This window comes from Cottoperca gobio, chromosome 16 (genome assembly GCF_900634415.1).
Source record: "Cottoperca gobio chromosome 16, fCotGob3.1, whole genome shotgun sequence".
Lineage (NCBI taxonomy): Eukaryota > Metazoa > Chordata > Actinopteri > Perciformes > Bovichtidae > Cottoperca > Cottoperca gobio.
The window spans coordinates 23,044,280-23,069,666 of NC_041370.1; the positions used below are offsets into that span (position 1 = coordinate 23,044,280).

At 40.9% G+C, this 25,387-nt stretch overlaps 1 protein-coding gene across 2 annotated transcripts in view; it reads left to right on the forward strand.

The window, feature by feature from the left end:
* ldlrad4b (low density lipoprotein receptor class A domain containing 4b) overlaps positions 1-25,387 on the forward strand; it is a 212,055-nt gene that overhangs the window by 61,768 nt on the left and 124,900 nt on the right. The window contains exons 2-3 of one of the 2 annotated variants that reach the window (XM_029450880.1): positions 4,826-4,928; positions 6,514-7,331. In XM_029450880.1, coding sequence (XP_029306740.1) covers positions 7,292-7,331 — 40 coding nt within the window. In that variant the 5' untranslated portion in view covers positions 4,826-4,928; positions 6,514-7,291. The remainder of the gene's footprint in view (positions 1-4,825; positions 4,929-6,513; positions 7,332-25,387) is intronic. The other variant, XM_029450881.1, reaches the window with a different exon arrangement.

The window sequence follows — 25,387 nt, forward strand, 5'->3', positions numbered from 1 at the left end:
ACTGTTTTCTCCTGTTGCCTAATGTGTCCGTCCGGCCTTTGCTTTCGATCTGCAGCCTTTTCTTTGTTCTTCTTTGTCGTGGCAGTTAAAAGTTAAACGTTCAGATTAGAGCTACCACCTGTCAGACCGCTGAGCTTTTTCATCCTTCTCTGTCTTTTCCATTCTGTGGTCTCTGTCTGTCTGTCTGTCTGTCTGTCTGTCTGTCTGTCAGATTCTCTGTCTGTCAGTTTCTCTGTCTGTGTGTCTGTCTGTCTGTGTGTCTGCCTGTCTGTCTGTCTGTCTGTGTGTCTGCCTGTCTGTCTAACAGTCTCTGTCTTTCTGTCTGTCTGCGTGTCTGTCTGTCAGATTCTCTGTCTGTCAGTTTCTCTGTCTGTGTATCTGTCTGTCTGCCTGTCTGTCTGTGTGTCTGTCTGTCAGATTCTTTGTGTGTCTGTCTGCCTGTATGTCTGTCAGATTCTCTGTCTGTGTGTCTGCCTGCCTGTCTGTGTGTCTGTCTGCCTGCCTATCTGTCTGTCAGATTCTCTGTCTGTGTGTCTGCCTGCCTGTCTGTGTATCTGTCTGCCTGCCTGTCTGTCTGTCAGATTCTCTGTCTGTGTGTCTGCCTGCCTGTCTGTGTATCTGTCTGCCTGCCTGTCTGTCTGTCTGTCAGATTCTCTGTCTGTGTGTCTGTCTGGACACTACAGTTGATGAATGGCCAGATTAAGTCTGTCAGGTTTGTCACACTCTGCTGGCAGTCAGCTCGACACAGAGCCACATGAGACATGGATGTGACGGATGACGCCCTCAGCCTACCTTTGTTTGGTTTAGCTTCACCAGTCATTTTGTGCATCATTTCACACTTTCAGATTATTTTCCTGTGGCTAAAAATGTACAGGATAATGCCTCCGAAAATAAATCTCTGCTTTCTACCTCAGAAAGATGGTCCAGGGATGTTATCAGCTCAGAAAGTTGCCAGACTAAAAAAAGGAACTTTGGAGACCAACAGAACGTTTAGTGCCTTGCTCAAGGATACAGGTGGCCTCTGAATAGGAGAAGCCAGGGTTCGAAACACAAACACTACAATACAGTTCTATAGTTCCTATAATTACAATACCTGCAATGCCAAAAATAGAAGAAGAAAGGCTTTGAAAGGACAGTGAAACATGTGGAGCCTGCAGGTTTGAAGGACAGATGTAGTGCACTGCTGTGCAAACAAACTCCAAACTCTTTAGCTAAACCATTAGCACTGAAGCTTCGTACTGCTGCTACTGTTACCTACAGTTAAACAGTGGTGTGTGTGTTTAGACGTGAAATGAAACAAAGTGATCAGCCAGGTGTCTGGTTTATAACCTGCCAGCTACATACCTCAAGAGATAAGTGGAATAACTGATATTTCTTACTAACTAACATTAACCTAAACTAAACTTTTGGTCTCAAAATGCTCAATAATTTCTATGTTAGAATATTATTATCTATTATAAATGGTGATTTTTCACATATTTCAGACCGTTAAAATGTAAAAAAAGAAACGATGCAATATGAAATGTAACACAAGGATGCTTGTTGGGTGATGTGTGCATATACATACAGCAACTTAAAACTGCTGTCCTTGTTTTCTGTCCGTGTAAGACAAACAGTGAGAAACAGTGAGACAGTAGCTGCTGGGCTCAACCTTAAGAAGCCTCTGTTATCTGCAGCCTGGCCACAAGCCAAGCTCGTCAGTCTGGAGTACAGTATGATTGGGACTAATGAAGCAGACTAAAGTGGATCTTCCATTAATCATGTGGGGTCTTGTATAATCTTCATCTGTCCATGTGTGACAGAGTGGCTGTGTCCTTAAACGACCTTCCATCTGCCACCAGCACAAGCACACTGTACATTATCAAAAGATCTTCATGACAAAATGCTGCACTTCAAATATGTTATCTTATACAAACTATAGGACCATTAAGTAACTCAGACATACTGTACATTCATTAGCTGAACAAAAATGATCCCAGTGCAAAATGATTGTGATTTATAGACGATTGTTATAGAGCCTTTGTTCGATCAAAACTTGATTTAACTCCCTACACAGAACACATTATTGACGTGTGATGTCCACTGTCAAGATCTCAAAGCAGAGATTTAAAACGTTCAAAAGCTGCCTCCTACCTGTGGCTGGCTTTCCCTGCTCCATCCAACTGCATTGAATTGCATTGAATTGCATTGAATGGTGATACTTTATGATAAACAATACCTCTTTATTTTACTGCCTTTTGTTTGATTAATGCTCAACTCTAGCATTGTTTTGAGAGAAAATAAACTATAAATAAAAATCTAGATGAATGTTTTTACTTAAACATGCAGAGGTTGAAGAACTTTTGAGTAGTACCTGATGCTGCATGTGGCCCCAGACACTGTCACCAAGAAGATGAGGCGGATTGTATGTAGACTGACACGGCAAAGTACTGCCTGCTGCTTAATTGCTCCCGTCCTCTGGATTTTGACGAGTGGACTGTAGAAGAACACTGTCCCCAGACTGTAAAAGTGGGTGGACAAAATTTTACTTTACTTTTGGAAAGAGAAAGATCAAGACATTTGAGCCTCCGGACCAGGTGAGTCCACTGCCTGTGGGGCTTATTCAGCAGTGTCTGTGTCTTTTCCCCCACACACTGTGTGTCCACAGTTACATTGTTTGGATCTGAAGAATTACATTTGATTATCACCCTTAGCTGTTTATAATCTCAGAGACATCCACATAGTTTTATGGTCCAGCAGGGAGACGTTTCATATTCCCTCTAGCGGATACTGTTAGATAAAAGTCAGACCCAATATAAACCGTATGAGAGCTACATTTTAAGTGACTCTTTTTCTCCACGTCTGTTGCAGCACAAGTCTGAATCACCTTAGTAGCTCCAGTTCTTTATGCAATCACATTCTCAGCGTGCTTGAATTTCAGTGTAACAGATGCGACTGACCCCATGGTTTAATAGTCTGTTCCTCAATCCATGTTTGTCTGACTGCTGTCTCACTGATAAGCACATGTCCCTGTGTGACCCAGCAGACAATTCGGAGCTGGCTGTAAGCGTTGCTAGTTATCAACATATGTTAGAATAATATAATAATAATAAGCTTTATTTGTATAGCACCTTTCATACAAGAATTGCAGCCCAAAGTGCTTCACATCAAAAACATAGTACAAGATTAGACAGAGCATTTACAGTACAATCATCACAGTGTTGATGTAAATGAGTCTGAAGTACCATTATAAAAATAGCAGAATTATAATAATATGAAATAGCAAATACAATAGCAGAAATAAAATAGTATAAAATAACATTGGAGTATTGTGCCTAGTTTCCCTATCTGTGCAGTAATGACAGATACTACACACAGAAACATACTCCAATACTAATGATGGAAACTCTCCTTCCTTTATCAACTTCAGGTAGGTCAGAGGTCATTCACAGCTTCATAACAGCAGGGCTGAAGCTCATTAAGCTACACATTATGAAGGTGTGGCTTTCTTTGTTCAAATATAGTCCCTACAGTGTTATTGGTATTATTGGAGTTCATTTTAAAGCAGACAGACAGTGACACAAGTACTACTGCTAGTGGGTATATTCTCAAAATGTAATGTACATGGCACTGGGCCTGTCACCATAACTCATTTTGAGTGAGAAACATATTAAATAAAAATATTTAAAAATAATATTACATCTCAAAAGGGGGTGCTAGAGATAAAATAAAATCACACAACAAAAATATATTAAATGGACACTTGGGCTCTGTTAGCAAAAATGTGCAATGTCTGCACACTGCCCAGGTGTTACCATGGTACTGAAAACTGTTTATTCTGACATCATGTTGGATAAAATGTTGGGGAAATTCTTCTGTAAACAAACACACATGTGAACACAACACGGATATTGTTCTGCAAGATCAGATATCTCGGTGGAGAACAAATGAAATAAAATGGCTTAATTTTTCCTTTTCTATATGAATTATAAATGTTACTCTGCTGCTATGGGGTTTTCCAGACGTTTTGGCTCTGTGCTGCACAGACTTTGAAGTCTTACAGATCCAGAGATAAGACAGGAGACCATGAGGTGTCCTTAAATAACCAGAACGCAGACAAACATTACCTGGAGCCTCAAATCTTGTCGTCAAACAGCAAACACACAGCCTGTCATGACGACTAGCTGTCCTCAGATGACCCAGCAGACACACACACATAGACACACATACACAGACAGCAGCAGCAGTAGTAGTGGTGGTAGTTGTCGTAGTAGTTTTATCCTCAGATGAGCCTCTAGACAGCCTGTCAGCAGGGTCAGGCTGGACTGACTTACAGACAGTCAGCAGAGAGAGCTTGTGTGTCTGCTTGGTAGAAATTGGTTATTATTTACAGGAACAATCCTACCTGATAAGCCATTGAGGGTTTGTGCAGTGCAGTAGTTTCATATGAAATATATAACATATAATATAACAGTTATAATATAATGGAATCAGATATGAAGTCCTTACTCTAGGACTCCTGAATAGAGCATATGATGTTTAATTTCTTCACCAGAATAGAGTGTGGTTTGAAACACTATTTATAATACTGTCGTTATCAGATACTGGAATATGCCAACGTTGTAAATCCCACTTTTTTTCATTTCTGGACAAGAATAAGTTAGAAAATGCTCTGCTATTAGATTTAAAGAATGAAGAAGATACAAAGGAAGGGGAATTTTCCCAGTCAGGAACTAATTCTTCTGATTATTCTGACACCACTAGAATGCAGCACAAATGCCGTTTTTCCTAATTATTTTGTTATTTTAAAGAAAATGTTTTGGTCTTTTTTGCCTTTATCCCACAGAGACGACAGGTAGACTGGAAAGGGGGGGAGAGAGGGGACAACATGCAGCAAAGGGCCACGGGTCTGACTCAAGCCTGGGTACATGGGGTGCCCTCTCTACCAGGTGACCTGGGCGCCCCCTATCTAGCAATGTTAACAAAAGTGAAGAATAATGTGTGTTTCCACCCTGTGATTCGGATCCAAAATGTAATGGGTTCTTCCATGGCCTTGCTTCACCCTCCCACCAGGTTTCACGGCAATCAGAACGGTATTTAGTATTTATTATTTATACTGTAATCCTGCTGGCCGACAAGCCAAGCTGAAAACACAACCTCCTTGGTGGAGGTAAAAATATTAGGAAGTGGAGAGGAAGGAAGGTAAGAAGGAAGGAAGCAAAAGGAAGGGAAGGAAGGGAAGAAAGATGTTACGACTGGGTGAAAAGGTGGACCAAACGCAGGAATAATCTCTGATAATGTTGCTCTAACACTGTTATCATTTAGTCTAGTGTGGCAGAGTCCTCTTCAGGACTTTGTTTAATTTCCTTTCCCTAACTTTCTGTTCATTTCTTCTCTCCTTGACATCCCCAAAATCATTTCAATCCATATGACACACTATGGACTTTGAGAGACTAATTTGGCTCAGAAATGTGCAGACAAAATTTTGAATCTTTGGTAAAGCACATAAATAAGTAAATATCCCTCGACGTCACGGCAGCCCAGGTCTCACCTTCTCTTTTCCATTTGTCAGGGCACACGCTGTTGTGTGTATCCTTACTGTGATAAGAAGAACAGGCAAATGCAGCTGCGATAAGACTAGCTAACTTAGATCTGTCGAGCCTTTCCAAACCTCAGACAGGGCGTGTGTTTGTTTATCGTTTGTCTGCTTCTTCCACCAACATATTCCTCCCTTCCTTCCTCTCTACTCTCGTCCCGTGTTGTTTCTCTTCTTGAACTTTATTTGATATCTGTCCTCTTCCTACAGGATGTTTCCTTTGTTTATTCTTTGTGTTTTTTTTTTATATTTTCTTCTCTGTGATTTCCCTTTATCCCCCATCATGCTCCATCCCTCTGTGATCTAACTCTCCTACACCCTCATTGTATCTTGTATGTTCTCAATGACAATAAAAAGAGTAGCTGTTTTACTCTTTTACCAAAACCGCTTTTCCTCCAATCCCCGCAACCTCCTCCCCTTCTTCCCCCTCCTCTTGGATTTTATTCCTTTCCCAGTAAAAACAGCACTTGGCACTTTTGAAATGTAAATAAAGTTTTGTTGTTTTCTTAGCCGTAGTCTCCTCCAGCCCTGTTTATCAGACAGACTTCAAAGTGGCACGCTGACATGTGGCTCTATCTTTCCCCTGCTCTGTGAAACAGGGTCACAGGCAGCACTTGGCTTTCAGAAAAAAAACGTTCCCTTTCATGTAAGAACCTAGTGGGTAAGAGGAACTAAAGGGGGCCACGGCAGCCAGCCTCCCACCTGCTATCCAAACTGAGACACACACTGGCGGCTAGTCCTTTGTGTGTGGTTGTGTGCGTAGGTGATTGTGGAAGAGTATTGTTTTTGTGCACTTTTCTCAACTGGTCATTGCAGCCCAGCAGTCCACCCTGCCCATGTTTTGCTTGGGTGTATCTATGTCGCATGTTGTTTTTGGTATCTCATGATTTTATTCACTGAGTTTCTCCCTCTGTCTGTGTTTTTTCTCTTTTCTCTAGATGTGCTGCCAGTGTGAGAGCGCCTCAGTGCCTCGTGCTGAGCTCGGGACTGCAGCAGCGGGACAAAAGACTTGAGAAGAGAAAGAGTGGACGGGAGGCAAAAAAACACGTGAACAAGCCAGCAAAAGAGCTTGGAGAATCTGAGAAGACAGCATGTTAATTAGAGCTGAGTTTAAGAGACAAACCTGACTGTGGAGGAGACAGATGCAGACGGATAGACTGAGAGAGATATAGATTCTTAGCTCAAAGACGGTAAAGAGGCTCAGAAGCTCACCTGCAGCCAGACAGGTTGAAAAACTGAGAGACAGCCAAGAATGCAAGGTGCTGGCCTGCTGCTGGGAGTTCAGATCAACCACACCCACACTGCAACGTCCTCAACCTCCATCCTTCCTCTTCTAACCTGACTCAAACAAAAAGACCCCTCCATCTCCTCCTTTTGTGCTCCTCTTCCTATTGGCCATCACTACACTGCCCAAGTCATGTGTACTCTGCAGTAGCAACACTGTCAAAAGACAATCACCAACCAGTGAGCCGTGAACTTAGAGAAGTGGAGTGAATGTGTGACAGTCACTTGTTGCAGAGTTTCACAGGGAGCGGCCTTTAACTCCTGCACATGGACTGTTGATGAAGAAAGATGGCAGTGAGACTGGCAGGCGCCGCCCCTTCCTCTCGGCCACCCTCCCTCCCCCCAGCAGCCGTGGCTCGGACCGGTTAAGGTTTGTCTATTGGCATCCATCGCAGCATCGGCAGCAGCTGGCAGAGTGCGGGAAGGAGCAGTATGCAGGAAACTGACTTACCGGCCACAAATGCCTTTAAAGGTAAACTCTGATCATGCACAGCTGTGAGTGTGTGTGTGTGTGTGTGTGTGTGTGTGTGTGCGTGTGTGTGAGTGTGCGTGTGTGTGCGTGCGTGCATGTGTGTGTGAGCATGCAGTGGGTTTTCTGTTATAATCTATACAGAAATCCTCAGAATTGAGTGGAGGTGTTCAGCAGTAAGTCGACTTCTGTGTGATGTTTTGTTCAGGTTCATCAAAGAAAACAGTTGTTCACACAGGTATGTGCTGCCAAACATAGACAACGTTTGAGCAGCCTGGATGCGCAGCTGGGGCATTGTGTCGGGGAGGAAACGGGCGAACTCCGCAGCACCCACTGCCGCATATTTTGCCCTCAGTGCATCATTGCATTGGAGGTCAATCAACTCCATTTGGAGGTTTGGTGGTGAGCTTTCCACGTCAACAGCAAATGGGTTACCGAGCAGTTCTAACCTGCTTTTTTGTGCTTCAAAGTCAGCAAATCGGCGTCGAAAGTCAGCGGCAAGCATACCTATTTTATCAGCCAACTGTGCGCTCATATTCTTGTTTTTGTCCGCGTGTTTCGTTTCATAATGTCGTCTCAGATTATACTCTTTCAGTACCGCCACACTTTCTCCACACAGAAGACACACAGGTTTTCCAGCTACCATATATCTGTGAAAGAAAAAAAATACAAAGTACATACTGTACACACACACACACACACACACACACACACACACACACACACACACACACACACACACACCAAGGGGGGAAGATAAAAGTAATGAAGAGAGGTTAATCTTAACCACGTGTTAAAGACACAAAAGCCCATAACAATACATATTATCCACATGTGATTGTTCAATGTAACCCCTCAGAAATACATCAACCTCTTACAGTGTGGGGGAATTTACCCGGAAATATCTACAAACGACATACCCAAAGTAAATTAAAAGCTGCTGTTCAACCATTTGCACCAGATGCATGATTTTGGTCTCATTCAAAATATAACAACATAATCACTCCAAGTGCTTCTGGCACTGAGTAATAGTGGTCTGAATATACTGAATTTGAATAAAATAAAATCTGTCTGAATTGTTTTGTTGAAAAAGATGCCTGAAGATGAGTATAGCTGGTAGGTGAGAGCTGGAAAACACAATAGGAACATAGCATCAATTATTACTCTTAGAAAAACTAATATGTTGTGTTTTTGTGGTTTTGTTCTGAAATTTGAACCTGTTTCCAAGCTGAGCAATTTGGAGATATTATAATATTTATTAATACAATTTTTATTGCTCAGAAATAACTATTATATACCCATATTCCCTGTTAGTAATGACACAGAGTAAGTGAAGTATAAACATATATTTCTGTGTTTTTTTTGTGTTTTTTTCTGAACTTGAAAAAAATCAATTCCATAAAAAAATTTTTTGAAACATTTGTAAAAACAACAACATTGAAGTAGCACATCAAATTTCTCAGTGTTTCATTGGCTACACGATACGTCAGTCATCGGGACACTCGGTTGCTATTGGCTCGGTCTGTAAACAAAAGAAGAGGGGCTGGCACTTCCTTATCAAGATGACACTGATTGGTTCTTGAAGGCTGTAGATAAGGCATGGAAGCTCCGATTGGCCCAAATGAGTTGTCAATCGAACGCTTAGAGTGCGGTAGCCATTTTGGAATCATGGTATCAGCGCTGCATGCAAAGGAAATAAATCTACCGAGTATAAACGGAAAGATCACACACATCGATCAGCTGATTTCAAAGATTGCAACAGCTGTTTATGGGCTTTTATCGATGTGACGATGTTGACGATCAATGTTTTACTGGACTTGATCTATTGGACCTTTACAATGAAACAGGAGTGTTTTTGTTGGATTATTACTAATTACAGGATTATTATGAGGCTTCATAGGTAAATTGGCTCAAAGTTATGATTTAGATTTTGAGTTTGCTTGCTAGTTTGAGGAGCTGTTGTGATTGTGACCTCAAAATCTAAATATACGAGATTCTAAGCTTTCTAATGAGGTATGGCGTGGGTACCACATCCAGCATGGTGGACTGTACACAACACACAGCAAAATAAAACTCCTGGACGGCCTGCCCGGTAAGAGGTTAACACTAGCGCCTTGAGATTGCTTTTAGCTTTGAAAGGCGCTTTACAAATACAATTTATTATTATTATTATTACTCAGGTCAGGTCAGGTTTGGGTGTTAGGAACTTTATCAGGTTTCCATAATGCATGTCATCATCAATCTGAAAGGTTTGGCTTAATAATAAAAGAATTTTAAAAAACAAGCAACTTTATTGTTATTGTGAGCAAGACTGTTGTATCCCATCTAGTTCTCTCTTTGTCTCTCTAGTCTCTTTGAACATTTTTTGTACAGATTTCAATAGGAGGCCCGAGCCTGATAGGCCTGTGGGAGGAATCAGGACTTTGATTATACCTCACACCATTCAGAATATCCTTTGTCGCCATCACGAAATGTACTCAAGTATAGCCGATTATTATTAATACTTTGAGCTCGCCATATATGTCCGAAATACTATTCACTATATAGTGCACTATAATTACTCTCTGCTTTATTGAGTGTTATTCTGAGAGTGAAATGTATGCTCTACACCAGGGGTGGGGAACCTTTTACCTATCAAGGGCCATTTTTTTTTTACAACATCCTTCGAGGGCCATACTAATTATTGAACTCATAACCTCTGAAACATTTTTTTAAGACGCAGCCCATTCATTTCACTTTTGCAAAAAAGCAACTTTTTTTATCCATGTATCTGTTTTATCAGAAATCAGAAATCCTTTATTAGTCCCACAACGGGGAAATGTATCTTGTCACAGCAAAGGACATATGAAGTAAAAAGGCAGTAAACAATAATTAAATAGAATATATATATAAATAATATAAGTACCAAGAGGTTGATAGAATATAAAGTGAGTATTGTAAATGGCAGTGATAATGGCACAGCAGTGGTGGAACAGTCTGTTCTTGGTGTGGTGGTCTACCTCTCTATCTGTCCATGTTTGTATGTTCCGCTCTGCAGAGAGCTGCTTGTTGGGCAAAACTCCGCCGAAGAGCGTTAACTTTATCCAAACGCACTCGTCCTTTCAGCTCGTGCAGTTCGGCATGTTTCGTGCAGACGCTCAAGATTATTTTTAATCACCGCAAGTACGTCCGCACAAACTAGGCACACTGGCCTTTTACTTCCACAAAGAAATAATCGGTCGTCCATTTCTCCTGGAAAGTACCACATTCCGCGTCCAGCTTTCTCTGTTTTACACTCGCCACGCTGCGTTCGCTGATGTCAATGACCGTCTCGTTTAATATTGAAGTTTGTTGACATGGCGTGACCACGTGATGACACGTTCCGATCGTGTTGTGTTCAAGGACCCTGACCTTGGCCAGGAAAAACAGTCACCCGTTTAAAATATTGCCGTCTAGTTTCTTTTGCTAGTGGATTTTTTTTGCGTGCGTTTTACGAATTACCTCGAGGGCCGGATCAAATGGTCTCGTGGGCCGTATACGGCGTGGAGGCCGGAGGTTCCCCACCCCTGCTCTACACAGTGCCCTGAAAAATTCCTTCAATGGAATAAATAAGTAGTATTCAAGGCATGTACACTACTTTCTGTTAACAACCCCACAATTCAATGTGGCAAATTAAAGTCGGGCGACACTACATTGGTTAATAATGAAAAATAAAATTATGATAATTAGGCCTACTATTGTAAGTGTCTAAAATCTAAATGTTCTGCTCACTACAGTGTTAACTACTGAGTATGTGTTATAGGGAGCAGTGAGTGAACGGGGAGTGATTTTGAACACAAAACTAAACAAAACTCTTGCCTGACATTTTGACCTGTCATAGTAGAAAAGTACTTGTTCATAATAACATTAACGACGGCTCTGTTCTTTTCTGTAATTACATCTAACAACCTTTTTTAATTGCTGACTCATCTATTTATGCCTCTACAAGCAAGCATGTATATCTACAATTTCTGTGTGTATTGACATTAATGAAGAAGTCCGACAAGTTATACTGTTTAAGGTGTAAACTCCACAGCGGCGCTGCGGACAGGATGGTAATACTGTGGGCACTGTGCTGCCCACAGTATTAGCCTCCATAAACTCGAAGTTAACGGTTTCTCATTAAAACATAATCACTTACTCTAATTATGATTGTGTAATGGAAGTTATATGCAGGCATACAGAGGAGCTCTTACTCTGTGAAGTAACTTCCCTTCTTTCAGCTGAACCTCAAACCTAATATTACACGGCTTTATTGAATACTCAATTCTGATTGGTCAATTCTACATTGACATTCTATGGTCAGTTTCTTTATAGCAAAACGCTGCTATAACAAAACACCATGACTTATTGTTCTAATATTAATTGTAATATATTTAGAGACCACAAAACTTGGCTGAACTGTCCCCAGAAAAGAAAAACAAAAAGATAACAAGAACAAGAAAACAGCACAGAATAAACAAGGCACAAAGACCTAAAGACACAAAGATCTGGAGGAAAGAGAATCGACAGACACAGTAAACACAAAAAGGAGCACAGTATGGGCTAAGACTTTGAAAAGGATACGCATACATGGCAGACAACCTCCATTAGGTGCTGCGGTCATTTTATGCATCTGTTCAAAATTCCAAAAGTAAAACGTAGTCCATTGCCAGTTACATAGCAATTAGGGCTGGGATATGTCAGCACTTTATCAAAGTTTGACATAATGAATTCTTGCTATAGACTCAGTTCCAACTGTAGAAAGGGACTATATTACATTCAACATGAATATAATCTTTCTTTAAAGGAATACAAACACAGCCAAAGGGCGTTGAACTCCTGACAAACAACGTAACGTGAAGTGTGTAATGGTAATACGCATGCGTGGAACACCAGACCAACGCTGACCCTCAATTGTAGTATGAATGAAAAATGCGTGCAGTGTGACCGCAGACGCAGAACGCGGAGAGTATGTACGAGCCTTAATGAATGTTAATGAAGGTTTTTGAAGGAAGAAGAATGCGTGCTATTTGATCCTTTTTTAACTGTTCGTAGTGACTGGGAATGGGAAAGAGAACTAGGGAGTATGACATGAAATAGTCTTTATGTTGTTACACATGCTCTGTGTGGAGGCAGGAATATCACAGACACACATATCTTGAAACATGGACGTAAGGATATATACCACTGGTTGTAAATGAAAAGTAGAGCCAGCATCAACAGTGACACTCAGAAAGCACATCTTAGTACTGTTGGTGCTTCCAGAATGAGGCCATCCTCTGTGTGTTTTTGATCATCTGAACAAACAGCTTCTTCAGACAGACCAATGTAGATAATACACGCATGAAGGTGACTGATAACATTTACAACAGCATTCTCTCATGTCGCCTCCCAGTCTGGATTTTCAGGCTGCTGCAGTGCATTTCACATTCTGCCATTTTCTCTTTGATTGCTGCAGTTCTTGCTGTCATGTTTCCATTGGTAATGTTAACAGGAGCACACAACGGGTGCCTCCTCCACTCACCACTGATTTGTCAAAGCAATTTGACTTGTCGCGTAAACGACCAAGAGCACGGAGCGGTTGACAGAACCTTTATTCAGAGGAAGATGTCATCTCCAGGACAGACATCTCACTCTGCTTATAGAAAACAGCACGGACTGACTCAGTCACTCACAAATTCATGTATGACTTAGCTGGCTTCTCTCCGTTGTTTTCTATGAGTTCAGTCAATGAAAGGGCTGGCATGTGTGCTGCAGAGTTAAGAGTTAATTAATGTACTACAAATCTTCACACACACACACACACACACACACACACACACACACACACACACACACACACACACACACACACACACACACACACAATTGTATGCAACAACAATCAGGACTCCCTCCACATATAGGCTGGAGGATTGACAGCTTGAAGGAGAAGATGGCTGCCCAGGACATGAGTGGTTTGTTTGGCGCCACTCAAATCCTCCTTATTTTCACACTCTCTCTATCATTACTTGGTGTCTTGATTTACAATTCTTGCCAAGTCTTTAACACTGCCCCTGATGACTCTAAGCAAAGAAGAAGCCTCAAACTGAAGCTGTTTCATTGAGGGAAAATCTGTCTGCTGGCCCTCTGTTGTTTGCTCTTACTGGTCCCTATTGGACACTGTTTACAACCTAAGGATAACTCGGCCAAATCATCTCCAAACGGATCAGTAATTTATGTTGATCAGATTATACTTTACTTATTTGGACATGGAAATATTGCCCTATATTCCACCTGCTAACCAAATGACTGATTAAAAATAAGAAAGCAAAAACCGCTACACAACTCTCAACACAGCATGGCAAGTGGCGTGTGTCAAGAATACTACTGGTCCAACTACTACTAACATGATAAACATCTCCATCCCAGACCACCAGTGATTAAACAAACATGAAGCACCTCCCCAGCTCAAGTGCCAAATATCCAACTTGTGGAGGATCTGATCCTCTGGTGTTTTTAGAGAAGAGTAACAGCACCTGTGATGCAGGATCTCGGCCTGCATACGGTGGTGTTGTCTGGTGGCGGTGGCCAACTGACGCATGGGCCGGATTGCTCCCACGCAATCGAATACAACATGACTGGTGAAGCTGTTTGATTTGAGGCACACAAACTGTCAATAGCAGAATTAAGGAACTGAAAATAAATGGTAGTGCCATCACAGATAATGCTTCCATGGTGCATGAATTTAACACTTACTTTGTAAAATCAGTAGAAGAATTAACAACATTTTGATTCTCCAACTTTAACCAATAATACAGCAGCTATAGATAATAATTATAATATATAATAATAATTTTTGCTCAAATATGATAAACATGTAAAGAAAGTTTCAAAAACAGTAAAGTCCAACCTTCATTTTCCGATTAATCAGGCACTACATACCAACTCAGGCAGCCCAGTTATTTAGGCACTCTGATTTTTTGACATTTTTCATGTACAGAATGGGTTCAAGCATCACCATCTACAATCAAACACATCACATCCTTATACCATCAGGCATTGCCACATACTAAACAGACACAATCTGCTTAGTTTTGAGAGCTTTCTGTCTGCTTTCTCCACTAAGACCGGTCACCTCCGGAACACATTAGTAACTGAAATGAAATGAATTCAAGATATTAAATCATTCACAACAAAGGTTAACTAAAAGCAAACCAGAGCTGGACCCATTTTTAACAAAGTTACAAAAATTACCAAGGTATATTAGTGTATATGTATATGTACGTTTATTGCTGTATTGTAGTATGTGATGTATTTTACTTCTATATTTATATTGTATTGTAGTTTTAGGAAATTGAAAGCTGTATATTTTAACTACACATGTAAAGCCCAACTAAGGACAAGAGTTGGACATTAGTTGTAGCTATAAACTCAGTATAATCAGTGTCATGCTCTTTATTAGAACTATGTTAAATTGCATCATCCTTATCAAATACAAATAAATTCAAATTCAAATCCTGCAATTATTATTAGTGTGGTCAACTAGTGCAGATATAGAGAAATCACAGCCGAGCCGTTTCTCTCTTCTCAAAGCACATGTGTTGCATAATTAATCAGTGTGGGTGTGTGTGTGTGTGCGTGCATGTGTGTGGGTTAGTTCAGGACTCTGCTGAGGTTAAAGAGGGGAATGAAGTCATCGAGCAGTAGTGAACAATTGTACCAACATTCGATAGAACACCGAGGAAGTTAGACTTTAAGTTTTGTTTACTGCGTGGGATGTCATGTCAGGTGAAACACACACACACACACACACACACACACACACACACACACACACACACACACACACACACACACACACACACACACACACACACACACACGTCTGGCCTTCCACTCAGCCCAGCAGGGTCTGTGTGCCTGTCTGCATTGGTGTTTAGTGCATTTTAATCCACACTGATTTCCATGGTGAGCTTGTTATTGTATGTGTTGTGTTCTCAGGTGATGTTAGGAAGGAACAGAGTGTTAAGCTGCTCAGACACAGACCAAGGCCATGTTCTCACTACTGGAAAGCAACTTTTTTTATTCCCATTATACTCAGTTTTCTCAACAGTTTCCCAAACCCACACAGAATTGTCACTTTAGCTCTAGTAAGAATTTCCGCTTATTTTAGCTTATCGTTTTGGTTTCCTTTCAGCAGACAAAGGAAGAGACTAACTGGTGAACAAAGTGGAGCTAAAGAGCCAGTTTTTCTCATGAGTTGGTGGAGATCAAAATAGATATTACTTAAATTCATCAGGAGACCAGAAGCATGAGGAATGCTAATGCTACCCTGTCAACTGGATGTGCAAACGGCTAGCTGTTAGCTAACATGTCCGCTGTGTCAACTTGAAATAACTTAATAATATGTCAGAATGTTGGATTTTCCGCTTGTTGGCAATGCCTACAGTATGTTCCCCAACACAATCACATCCACAGTATTCTTACACCTCTGCTAACCAATGTCCTGATGGAAATCATGGAGAGTAGAATGAGATGAGATCTTTTGTACACTCAAGCAGTGTCTACTCTGGGTTGGATTTTGTAGGAAATCGCAATGTGTCACTAAACAAAGGGTGGTCTTTCTTTGCGGTGAATGAAACGTGATACTTTGTGAAAGCCCACTGAAAAAATCATGTTCAGCTATTTGTTTTCTTCAGGAAAGAGGAAGAAGACAAGCAATGTCCTCTCAGCAGGAAGCAAAATAAGTCTCCCTCTCAAGCTAACCAATGTCATCTTTTCTTCGCCCACATTTTCTAACACCCCCCCTTGAGGAAGTCGATATACAGAGAGACAATACTGCAGAGTCAGTCTCGATCCCAGTCTACCTCCCTCTTTATCATCCTCCTGTCTTTTCCCTCTCTGCATTTGACACATTTTCTCACTCTGCCTCTCCCTAGGTGGTCACCCTTTTCTGTCCATCTCCATTTATCTCACTCTGTCTGTCATCCCGTCCTCCTCCCTCCTCTGCTCCGTCTCGCACTGTGGCCTCCCACCACAGTCAATCCATATTGAGTTGTACTAATGTGGAGCCCTCAACCATCCATAAAGTGACTGACAGCTCAGGGTTATTAGATGAGGACCTCCTGCCTGCCTGCTGCCTGGGGCGGAGGCCTCGGACACAGTGTCTACCTCTGTACTTGTCTGTGCATTGGTAAAGTTATACATACTCATTGTTTACAAGGCTGATATGTCACTTTCCCACCAATCAGTGTAGCTGTGCCACTTTCTGGTCTGACCAGGTTGTAAGGGATTACATTTTGGAATACAGTAATTACAATACAGTTCCTAATCACAACAACGTTTCAGTGCACCGGCTTGTTTTTTGTTTTGTCAGTGGTTGGTTGTAATGGTTCCTCTCAGCTTTGCCTCTGTGTGTTCATTGGACAGACTGATCTGTACATGTTCGCTTGGTGTACGGGCTTGAGGTTTTTTTGGCCTTTGGCAAAAGAGGAGGGATACATGTTGTGTTGTTTTTCTAGCTGGCTAGCTAGCCTACATTCAGCAACCACCTAGTTTCCATCTGTTTGATAAACCATAATGACTGTTATGAATGTTAACATACTCAAGATGCAACATGTTTTGGAGTTGTTGGAAGGCACTTTATTTGGAGCTTAGTAAAAAGTAATGTAATGTAAACTTTTGCTTTTTTAACCGTTTGCTGTTGAGTAATAAGTAAAGTTATGGAGTTACATTTTCAATTAATAAAATGGGATCGTAAAATGACTACAGTTTTCCAACAGAAACATTAGATTACCAACAGAGTTAATGAAACTAAATCTATAAAGTTATTATAAACCTTTTCTTCCTTGTCATGCATTATTCTGTTAAATAAACACATCACTTGTGATGTTATTCAATAGTAAATGGTTCAGAGACAGTTCCCAATGTCTTTAGGCTACTTATAGTTCAGCAAGCTTGTTTTAAAGGGGAATTATAGGTGAGCATCCTGCATTGTTCTGCAAAGAAAGCTTGTTTCAGAGTGTGAGCAGGCAGCTGAGCCTTGTGGGACCCCACAGGTGATGAGTTCTGAGAAAGAGGATAGGTTGTGTATCATTAAAAAGAGAAGACAAGCCTCCAAAACGACACACACAATCACACAAAAGCTTACGGCAATCAATTAAAATCGCATGATCTGCTTTGTAAGATTTCTACTGCACTATGGTGTAAAAGAATAAGTAGGCTAACCCTGGATTCTCACAAATACAGTTAAAAACATAATCTAAGCACAAAATACACAAAGCCTTTAATACAAATGTTAGAGAAGAATACTGTTGCTCTAGGCTAAAGGATCCGGGCTGTTTCTTCTGCCTGCAGACCTCTTGTCTGAGATCTGTTTATATAGATACAATGGTGGAATCTGTATGAAGAGATACCTTTGGAATTTTGTGGGAACACTATCTATTGAGCAAATAGAGCACCTCATATGGGACTCAGTTGGCTGTAAAATCAACAGCGAAAGATTTACAGAGTAGCAGAGCAGAGTTTTCTGACATCACAAAACACAGAAAGTCCAAGAAAAGAGGAAAATCTCAGTTTTTATGCCGATGATGTGGGAATGTATGTAGTGAGTTCTTAACCACCATGATTAAGGTTAATGATTCACAATCAAGTGATAAGATGTTAAGTTTAAATGGTCCCCTTTTAAAGTTCAAGGTTCATTTAATGTCAAAGTACAACAGGGCCAGTCTAGCTCTAATCCCGCCTCTCTTCTCTCTCTTACCGGGGTGGTCACACTGCCCTCGGTAGCGCTTGGTACTGTGTGTGTGTGTGTGTGTGTGTGTGTGTGTGTGTGTGTGTGTGTGTGTGTGTGTGTGTTTACCCTATTCGTGTGTGTGTGGGAGTATGCGTGGGCAGAGTGTTAAAGCTGACAGTGAGCAGGCAACCTGAGGACATATTTATGAGGTGTCGACTGTCGACGCTAACCAGTGAATATTAACCTGATGCTCTATCAGCACCAAGCTGCAAAACACACAGAGCCAACATTTTCAATGTTTCTTTCTCATCTGAGTAATGCACTGATAAGTCTGTTATGGAGGAAAGTGCACAAAGAAAATGGGAAGAGGGCTAGGTCAGACTGTGCCATTATTGCTGTCAGGTGATTTCATCATGATAAAGATATCATCCATCTTGTATCTAAATGGGTTTATATCCATGTAGGTCTTATTATGTATTAGCTCAAGGCTTCATAAAGTGCAGAGTGAGGCCATAAACTCAGCAGAACTGTGGATGTAACTGACCCTGTCAAGGATGTGCAACTTATTCTCACCCAATTACATCTGATGCATATTAGAATGATGCATAAATAATAAAAGACTAAAGCACAAAGCAAATGTGCAGACAAGGAAAGTTCATCTATGACAAAAACCACAAAACAATGAAACTAATTTGAGAAGCCTTGATACAATCCTTCTCATCCCTTTAAAAATAAGAAACATCACCATCACATTTATTATTATTATTATTATTATTATTATTATTATTATTATTATTATTATTATTATTATTATTATTATTATTATTATATAGTAGTAACAGAAATGTGAACAGAAAGACACGGAAAGTCCAAGTTAAGAGGATGTTTTATGCTGATGATGTGGGAATATTCAAGGTTAATTTATTGTCAATGTACAACAGGGCCAGTCTAGCTCTCATCTCGGCTCTCTTCCCTCTCTGCACACAACTGCACAGATCGCTAATGCGGCGTGGAAAATGCACTGTCCAGAGAAGCAGCAGTTTTATCACATTTGCTCCCTGGATTGTCCCATCCTGACTACAATACTTTGACTACTTCTTCCGTCTGTATTAATGGAGCGTCCAGTGTGTGTTACAAATGTCCATTCATGCATACTTACTGAATTATAAAGTAATAGATTAATGAAAGAATATCAAGAGAATTGTATTGTTACAGTAATTTTATGTTTGATAAAGATTGGCTGTATTGGTGTGGTTATGATGCATCACCAGGATTGTGGAACTGGTCTCATTGTAATGAATGTGAGGGCTATGTGTTTTGATGCAGTGATACGTTCGATCTGAACATCATCTAATGTTCTAGGGCAGTGGTTCCCAAATGGTGTGCCGTGAGAGAAATCCTGGTGTGCCGTGGGATTTTGAAACAATTAGTCCTATTGCATTTAACTGTACACAAGGTTATGAATGATTTTTTATTTACTTCAGTGTTTCCCATAGGTTTAGTGCTCTGCTGGGTGCTGCCTGAGCTGGATCAGGTCCCTGCGTGGCGCAGATTTTTTAAGTTCTCTCCTTACCTTTCCTCGGCTCTGTCTCTGACTGTAAGTGTGTGCGTTCGCGTGTGTGTGTGTGTGTGTGTGTTCGGAAGCGGAGCTCCGCCCTTCACGAAGCAGAGCAGAGGAGAGAATATAAATACGCAAAGCAACTGAAACGTGCACATAAATGAGATAAATGACATAAACGTTTAGTTTATTTAATAAAAGAGCACCTGTTCAATGTGAAAAGTGAGTTGTGAATATATATATATTTTTAAATACGTCTTGAATTTCAGGGTGGGGGGTGCAGCGCAGTGAAACACTGCACTTTATCAGTACTTTGTCCTACACACTTATTTCACAATACAGAAACAATAGGTCTTATATGCTAACTGTGATAACAGTGATACGATGTGTTATAGAGGGGATTTTGCCCGGATATGAACACATGTGTGCCTTGAAATTGTGGCTTGGTCTTTGGTGTGCCTTGGCCACAGAAAGTTTGGGAACCTCTGTTCTAGGGGAATACATGTATATCAAACATAGGCTTACACAGTAAATGCATCACCCAGATTTATAATTAGCATGCTTCTACTGACACTTCTAGTGAAACATTTGTAGCAGATATGCTTTACGATACTAGCTAGTGGTCAGGACCTCTGTGTGGGTGTGTGTGTGTGCATATTGTTCATCCATATTACTTTGATATCATTGCATGATGTATGACAAGATAATTGCACATGTGTGTGTGTGTCTTTGAATGTGGAAGTACGTGTTTATATGCATGTAGTCCCATGCATGTCTGTTTTTATGTTTGGCCAGTATAATTACAGGATTTCTGACATGATAATTGCATGCATGTCTGTGAATGTGCGCATATGTGCATTCATATTTATTCATTAGAAGCACAAGGAGACAAACTGTGTATGTGTGTGTTGGTGTCTTTGGCGGAGACATACTAAATTAGACAGACACGGTTAGTCATCATCCCCGCCTACTTTCAACAGTGTGTGTGTGTGTGTGTGTGTTTGTGTGTGTGTGTGTGTGTGTGTGTGTGTGTGTGTGTGTGTGTGTGTGCGTGTGTGTGTGTGTTTGTGTGTGTCTAAGTATACAGATGTTTATTCCGTAATGTTTCAGGTTTATGAAGCTAAAGTATGATGTTATGCACTCTTGCCTGGGCAGTGTGTGTGTGTGTGTGTGTGTGTGTGTGTGTGTGTGTGTGTGTGTGTGTGTGTGTGTGTGTGTTTACCTTGTCTCTCTGTACATGGCTGCCTCCTGTCTGATTTTGTCTCTTTTATTTACTTCCTATCCAACTTATTTACTAGTCAGTCAGATAACCATCCAGCCTACGTTTACACTGACCTAAATAGGCACATTAACTGTGTTTGAGTGTATGTGTGTGTGTGCGAGTGCGTGTATGTGTGTGTGTCGTTGTCTGTGACCATGTCTATTTGTATCCTTGTCTACAAGTGTGAGTGTATATGTGGATCGCAGTATGTGTGCATGTCGGCGGGGTTTATGTACGTGTCTGTATCGGTATGTGTTGTGTGTGTGTGTGTGTGTGTGTGTGTGTGTGTGTGTGTGTGTGTGTGTGTGTATTTCTGCTCAGTGTAGTCAATAGTTGTATTGCAGCTGCTGTCAATGTGTGGCAGCCTTTACATTATAGCTTCAATCTCCACTCCCTAAATTCCTCTGATTCCTCAGATGGCTTATCAAACCTCCATCCAGCTGCATTCAGCCTCCTCGTTCACATTCCACTTTTTTCATGAACCCAGGCCTCAGCTCCAAAATATAAATATATGAGTAAGTGTAAGGCTTGTAAACCAAACAGATTGCACAGGAAACAAAACCTTAGACTTTTTGATTGACTAATTGGAATCAGTAGCGACTTTTCTCACATTAAACTTTCTCACATCACGTTCAGTTATCCAAATATGCGGCTTTTTTGTAGTCCCAAGATTGGCAGCACTGCTGACAGTGACAAATTGGGCACCACAAAATAATGACTTTAAAACAAGGACATGTTAAACATCAGAGAAATCATTTATACTAATTAAGTATGATAAAGCTGGATTTAAAAAAAAACGGTCAAAATTGATCCAGCAGCGGCTGAGAAAAGTGGCCCCTCGTATTGATCATGCTCCAAAATCACTGGATTCTACATTTCCCATAATGTAACGTAATATTGTCTTCCATGAGACCCTCCCTGTCTGCTAAACACTAATGTTTTCATCTACACTGCCCCAGTTTTTAACACAGGCCATTTCTCCTGTCTCTCTCCATCCATGATGCGTCAGATGGGTGATTGAACAAACTGGATGATGACGGTCAACAGAACATGATATACAACCATTTCTTAACATTTTCTGCACAAACCACTGTCTCCTCTGCACAGCAAGGACACATCTTTTTCATTTAACCAGCCTTGATTTGTTTAGCTGAACAGCCAAGCCAGCCAGACTGCCTATCTACTCTGATTCAGTTGTTGATATGATGGCTGAGGTTAAGACGTTATTTTGGCTCAGCCAGATTGCCTGCTGAGATCTTCTGCTAGGTTGGCTAGGTAGCGTGTGGGCGTGTGTTGCACCATGTGTGTGCATGAGCATGTCTTTGTGTGTGCATTTGCGTGAGTGTATGTTTCATGTATATTTGTCTGTGTATCGTGCACGTGCGTGTGTGTGTGTCTGTACCTTATTCGTGTGTGTGGGAGTATGCGTGGGCAGAGTGTTAAAGCTGACAGTGAGCAGGCAACCTGAGGACATATTTATGAGGTGTCGACTGTCGACGCTAACCAGTGAATATTAACCTGATGCTCTATCAGCACCTTAAGCTGCAAAACACACAGAGCCAACATTTTCAATGTTTCTTTCTCATCTGAGTAATGCACTGATAAGTCTGTTATGGAGGAAAGTGCACAAAGAAAATGGGAAGAGGGCTAGGTCAGACTGCGCCATTATTGCTGTCAGGTGATTTCATCATGATAAAGATATCATCCATCTTGTATCTAAATGGGTTTATATCCATGTAGGTCTTATTATGTATTAGCTCAAGGCTTCATAAAGTGCAGAGTGAGGCCATAAACTCAGCAGAACTGTGGATGTAATTGACCCTGTCAAGGATGTGCAACTTATTCTCACCCAATTACATCTGATGCATATTAGAATGATGCATAAATAATACATTAATATATTTAAAAGCGATGTTTTTGAATACTGACTGATAAAGGTCCTTCAGATGTGAGACTAAAAGCACAAAGCAAATGTGCAGACAAGGAAGGTTCATCTATGGCAAAACCACAAAACAATGAAACTAATTTGAGAAGCCTTGATACAATCCTTCTCATCCCTTTAAAAATAAGAAAAATCACCATCACATTTATGTTGAAGTGAACATTATGTTGTTGGAATGAATTTCTTAGCGGAGACAGAGAGGGGACATGACAGATTGCAGCTGCATGCTGGTAAGGCACCAGTGGAATGATCCTGCTCTTATGTTCCATCTAACTCCACCCTGACGTAGGAACCAAAGACCCACTGTTTTTACCTCTAAAACTGCCAAAAAAGTATTTTAGATTCATAAAGTCCTTTCTAAATCACATAAAATGTCAATGTGCTAACAAAACAATGCGCTGCTATCAATCTAATATTACCCTGTAGCTTTCTCTTACAACAGAGGATTCAAATAAATCCCTGCATCCCTTAAAAGACAAAGACACAGACCTTTCGTTGTAAACAAGCAGGATTCTTCAGCATTTCTCACCAAATGGCATTGTGTCCATCCTCAAAGGTGCCCTCATATAGAGAGCGGATTCTGCTGCAGACTGCAAAGTTTCCAATGTAAACGTGATGACAGACGTACAGTGCTGCTGAGAAATGGAATGGGAGGATTCGAATTGAATCAAATTTGAATCGTGATACATGTACACAGCAAAGGACACAGTGAAATTTAGACTCTTCATTTAAGCCAGGGGACCAGAGTCAGACTCTGGATGAAGAGGGACCGCTAACCCTTTTTTGTCCCCCGAGACCTGGAGCCTTTAACCCTAAACTACATCTCGCTTTTTAAAAACAAGTCAATTCTGCCACCTGGAGTCTTCGTCAAGAACACCCTGTACGTAAGACGCCATTGGAAACAGGTGCAGTACATAGCCCACCTATTCTGGAAGCGTCGGTGCCAGGAATACTTACCCCTCATGCAAGAAAGGCAGGAATGGTGCAAGTAGAAAAGAAGCTTCAAACATGGAGACGTCGTCATGGTGGTTGAATTCTCAGCTCTTGGATCCCGCAAAGAGTGTTGGATGTCATGGCGGACACTAAGGGACTTACTAACTTGGTGCGAGCTGTAAAAGTCAAAACACAGACCAATGTGCTGGAGAGGCCAATTACCAAGATCGGTCTGCTGTTAGAGTGCGAAGAGTGACAGCAGGGAAGAGTTCACTTCCGCTGGTAACATGATGACATCATGTATCAAGGATGAGTAACACCACAGGTGCTGCAGACTAGTGGAGCGGCTGACTGAAAAGCACACAGTCTTTAGACCTTGTTATAAACCATTTAGTTTATAACCTTTGTTTTAGTTTTGCATCAGTTGTGACAGAATACACAAATAACCTTTTTGATTTTTCAAATTGCATCTGGACATTCCTTTGTTCAACAAACAAGCGTCTATTCACGTCAGTCAGCCCAAGAGTGACACCCACAAAGGAAAGAAAGAAAGAAAGAAAGAAACACATGGATATCATAGTCACTGCAGTGGGCGTCCGGTGCCTTGCTCAAGGGAACCTTGGCAGTGTCCAGGAGGCAAACTGGCACCTCTCCATGTACCAGTCCACACTCTATACTTTGTCAGCTTCCCACTGCTGCTTGTCATGTGACCATGGACAAGTTCATTTTACTGTAATCTGAGTAGTCTGATTTAAACGGCAATTGAAAATAGTTTTGGAGCAACATCAGCTTCAAAGTTTGATTGAAGCCTTCCAATGAGCAACACTGCCTTCCTGATCTCTCTCCAACAACTCTGTGTCTTTTTAGGGTCTTTGTAGACTTGATGCGAATAATCGTACAAATGGGGATAACAGGACGCCAATTAGACAGTTTCTTCTTAAAGGCAATCATGGTGTTTTACTCGGGTATATTAACCAGCACACTGACTCCATTTTAACCACAGTTGGATCTTTTATCATGAAAATATTTCAAAATGAAAACCACACCCATCTGATTAACCGTCAAACCCAGTCAGGGTGATAAATACATTAAAAAAATAGATAATGTTTTTCAATAAGTACATAATTAATACACTATCAAAAAGTACACCAATTCCCAAAAAGGAAAAGAAACAAAGTGAAGAAACCAAAAATAAATCAAGCCAACTGACCCCCATCCATTGCCAAGGAGTCAGTGAATTACCTGTTTTGGTCTATATTTTAGTTACATCTGGCAAATTGGTAACATTAACAGTATGCCAAATTAGCTATTATCAGCTCCCATTGCTTTCAGAACGCCGGCATGCACCTGTGCATTTTACCTCAGGCAGTCTCTCCCTCCGCAGTTTGAAAACATCTGCTCTAGAACAGCATTAGTGATGGAAGACCCGCAGGGTCCCATTAACTCCTTGAGCCCAACAGACCTGGTGCTGGGACCTCCCCTGGAGTGGAAGATGGTCTATTTATGGAAGTTATGCAAGTTATACTGTACATGGAGTCTTCAATTTTTAGACTCAGTAAACCAACTGTATGTTGTCCAAACTATGTATTATTACAAAGTATTTGGATAATAAAGTTGTACAAATATAACCTTCGTAAATATAAGAGCA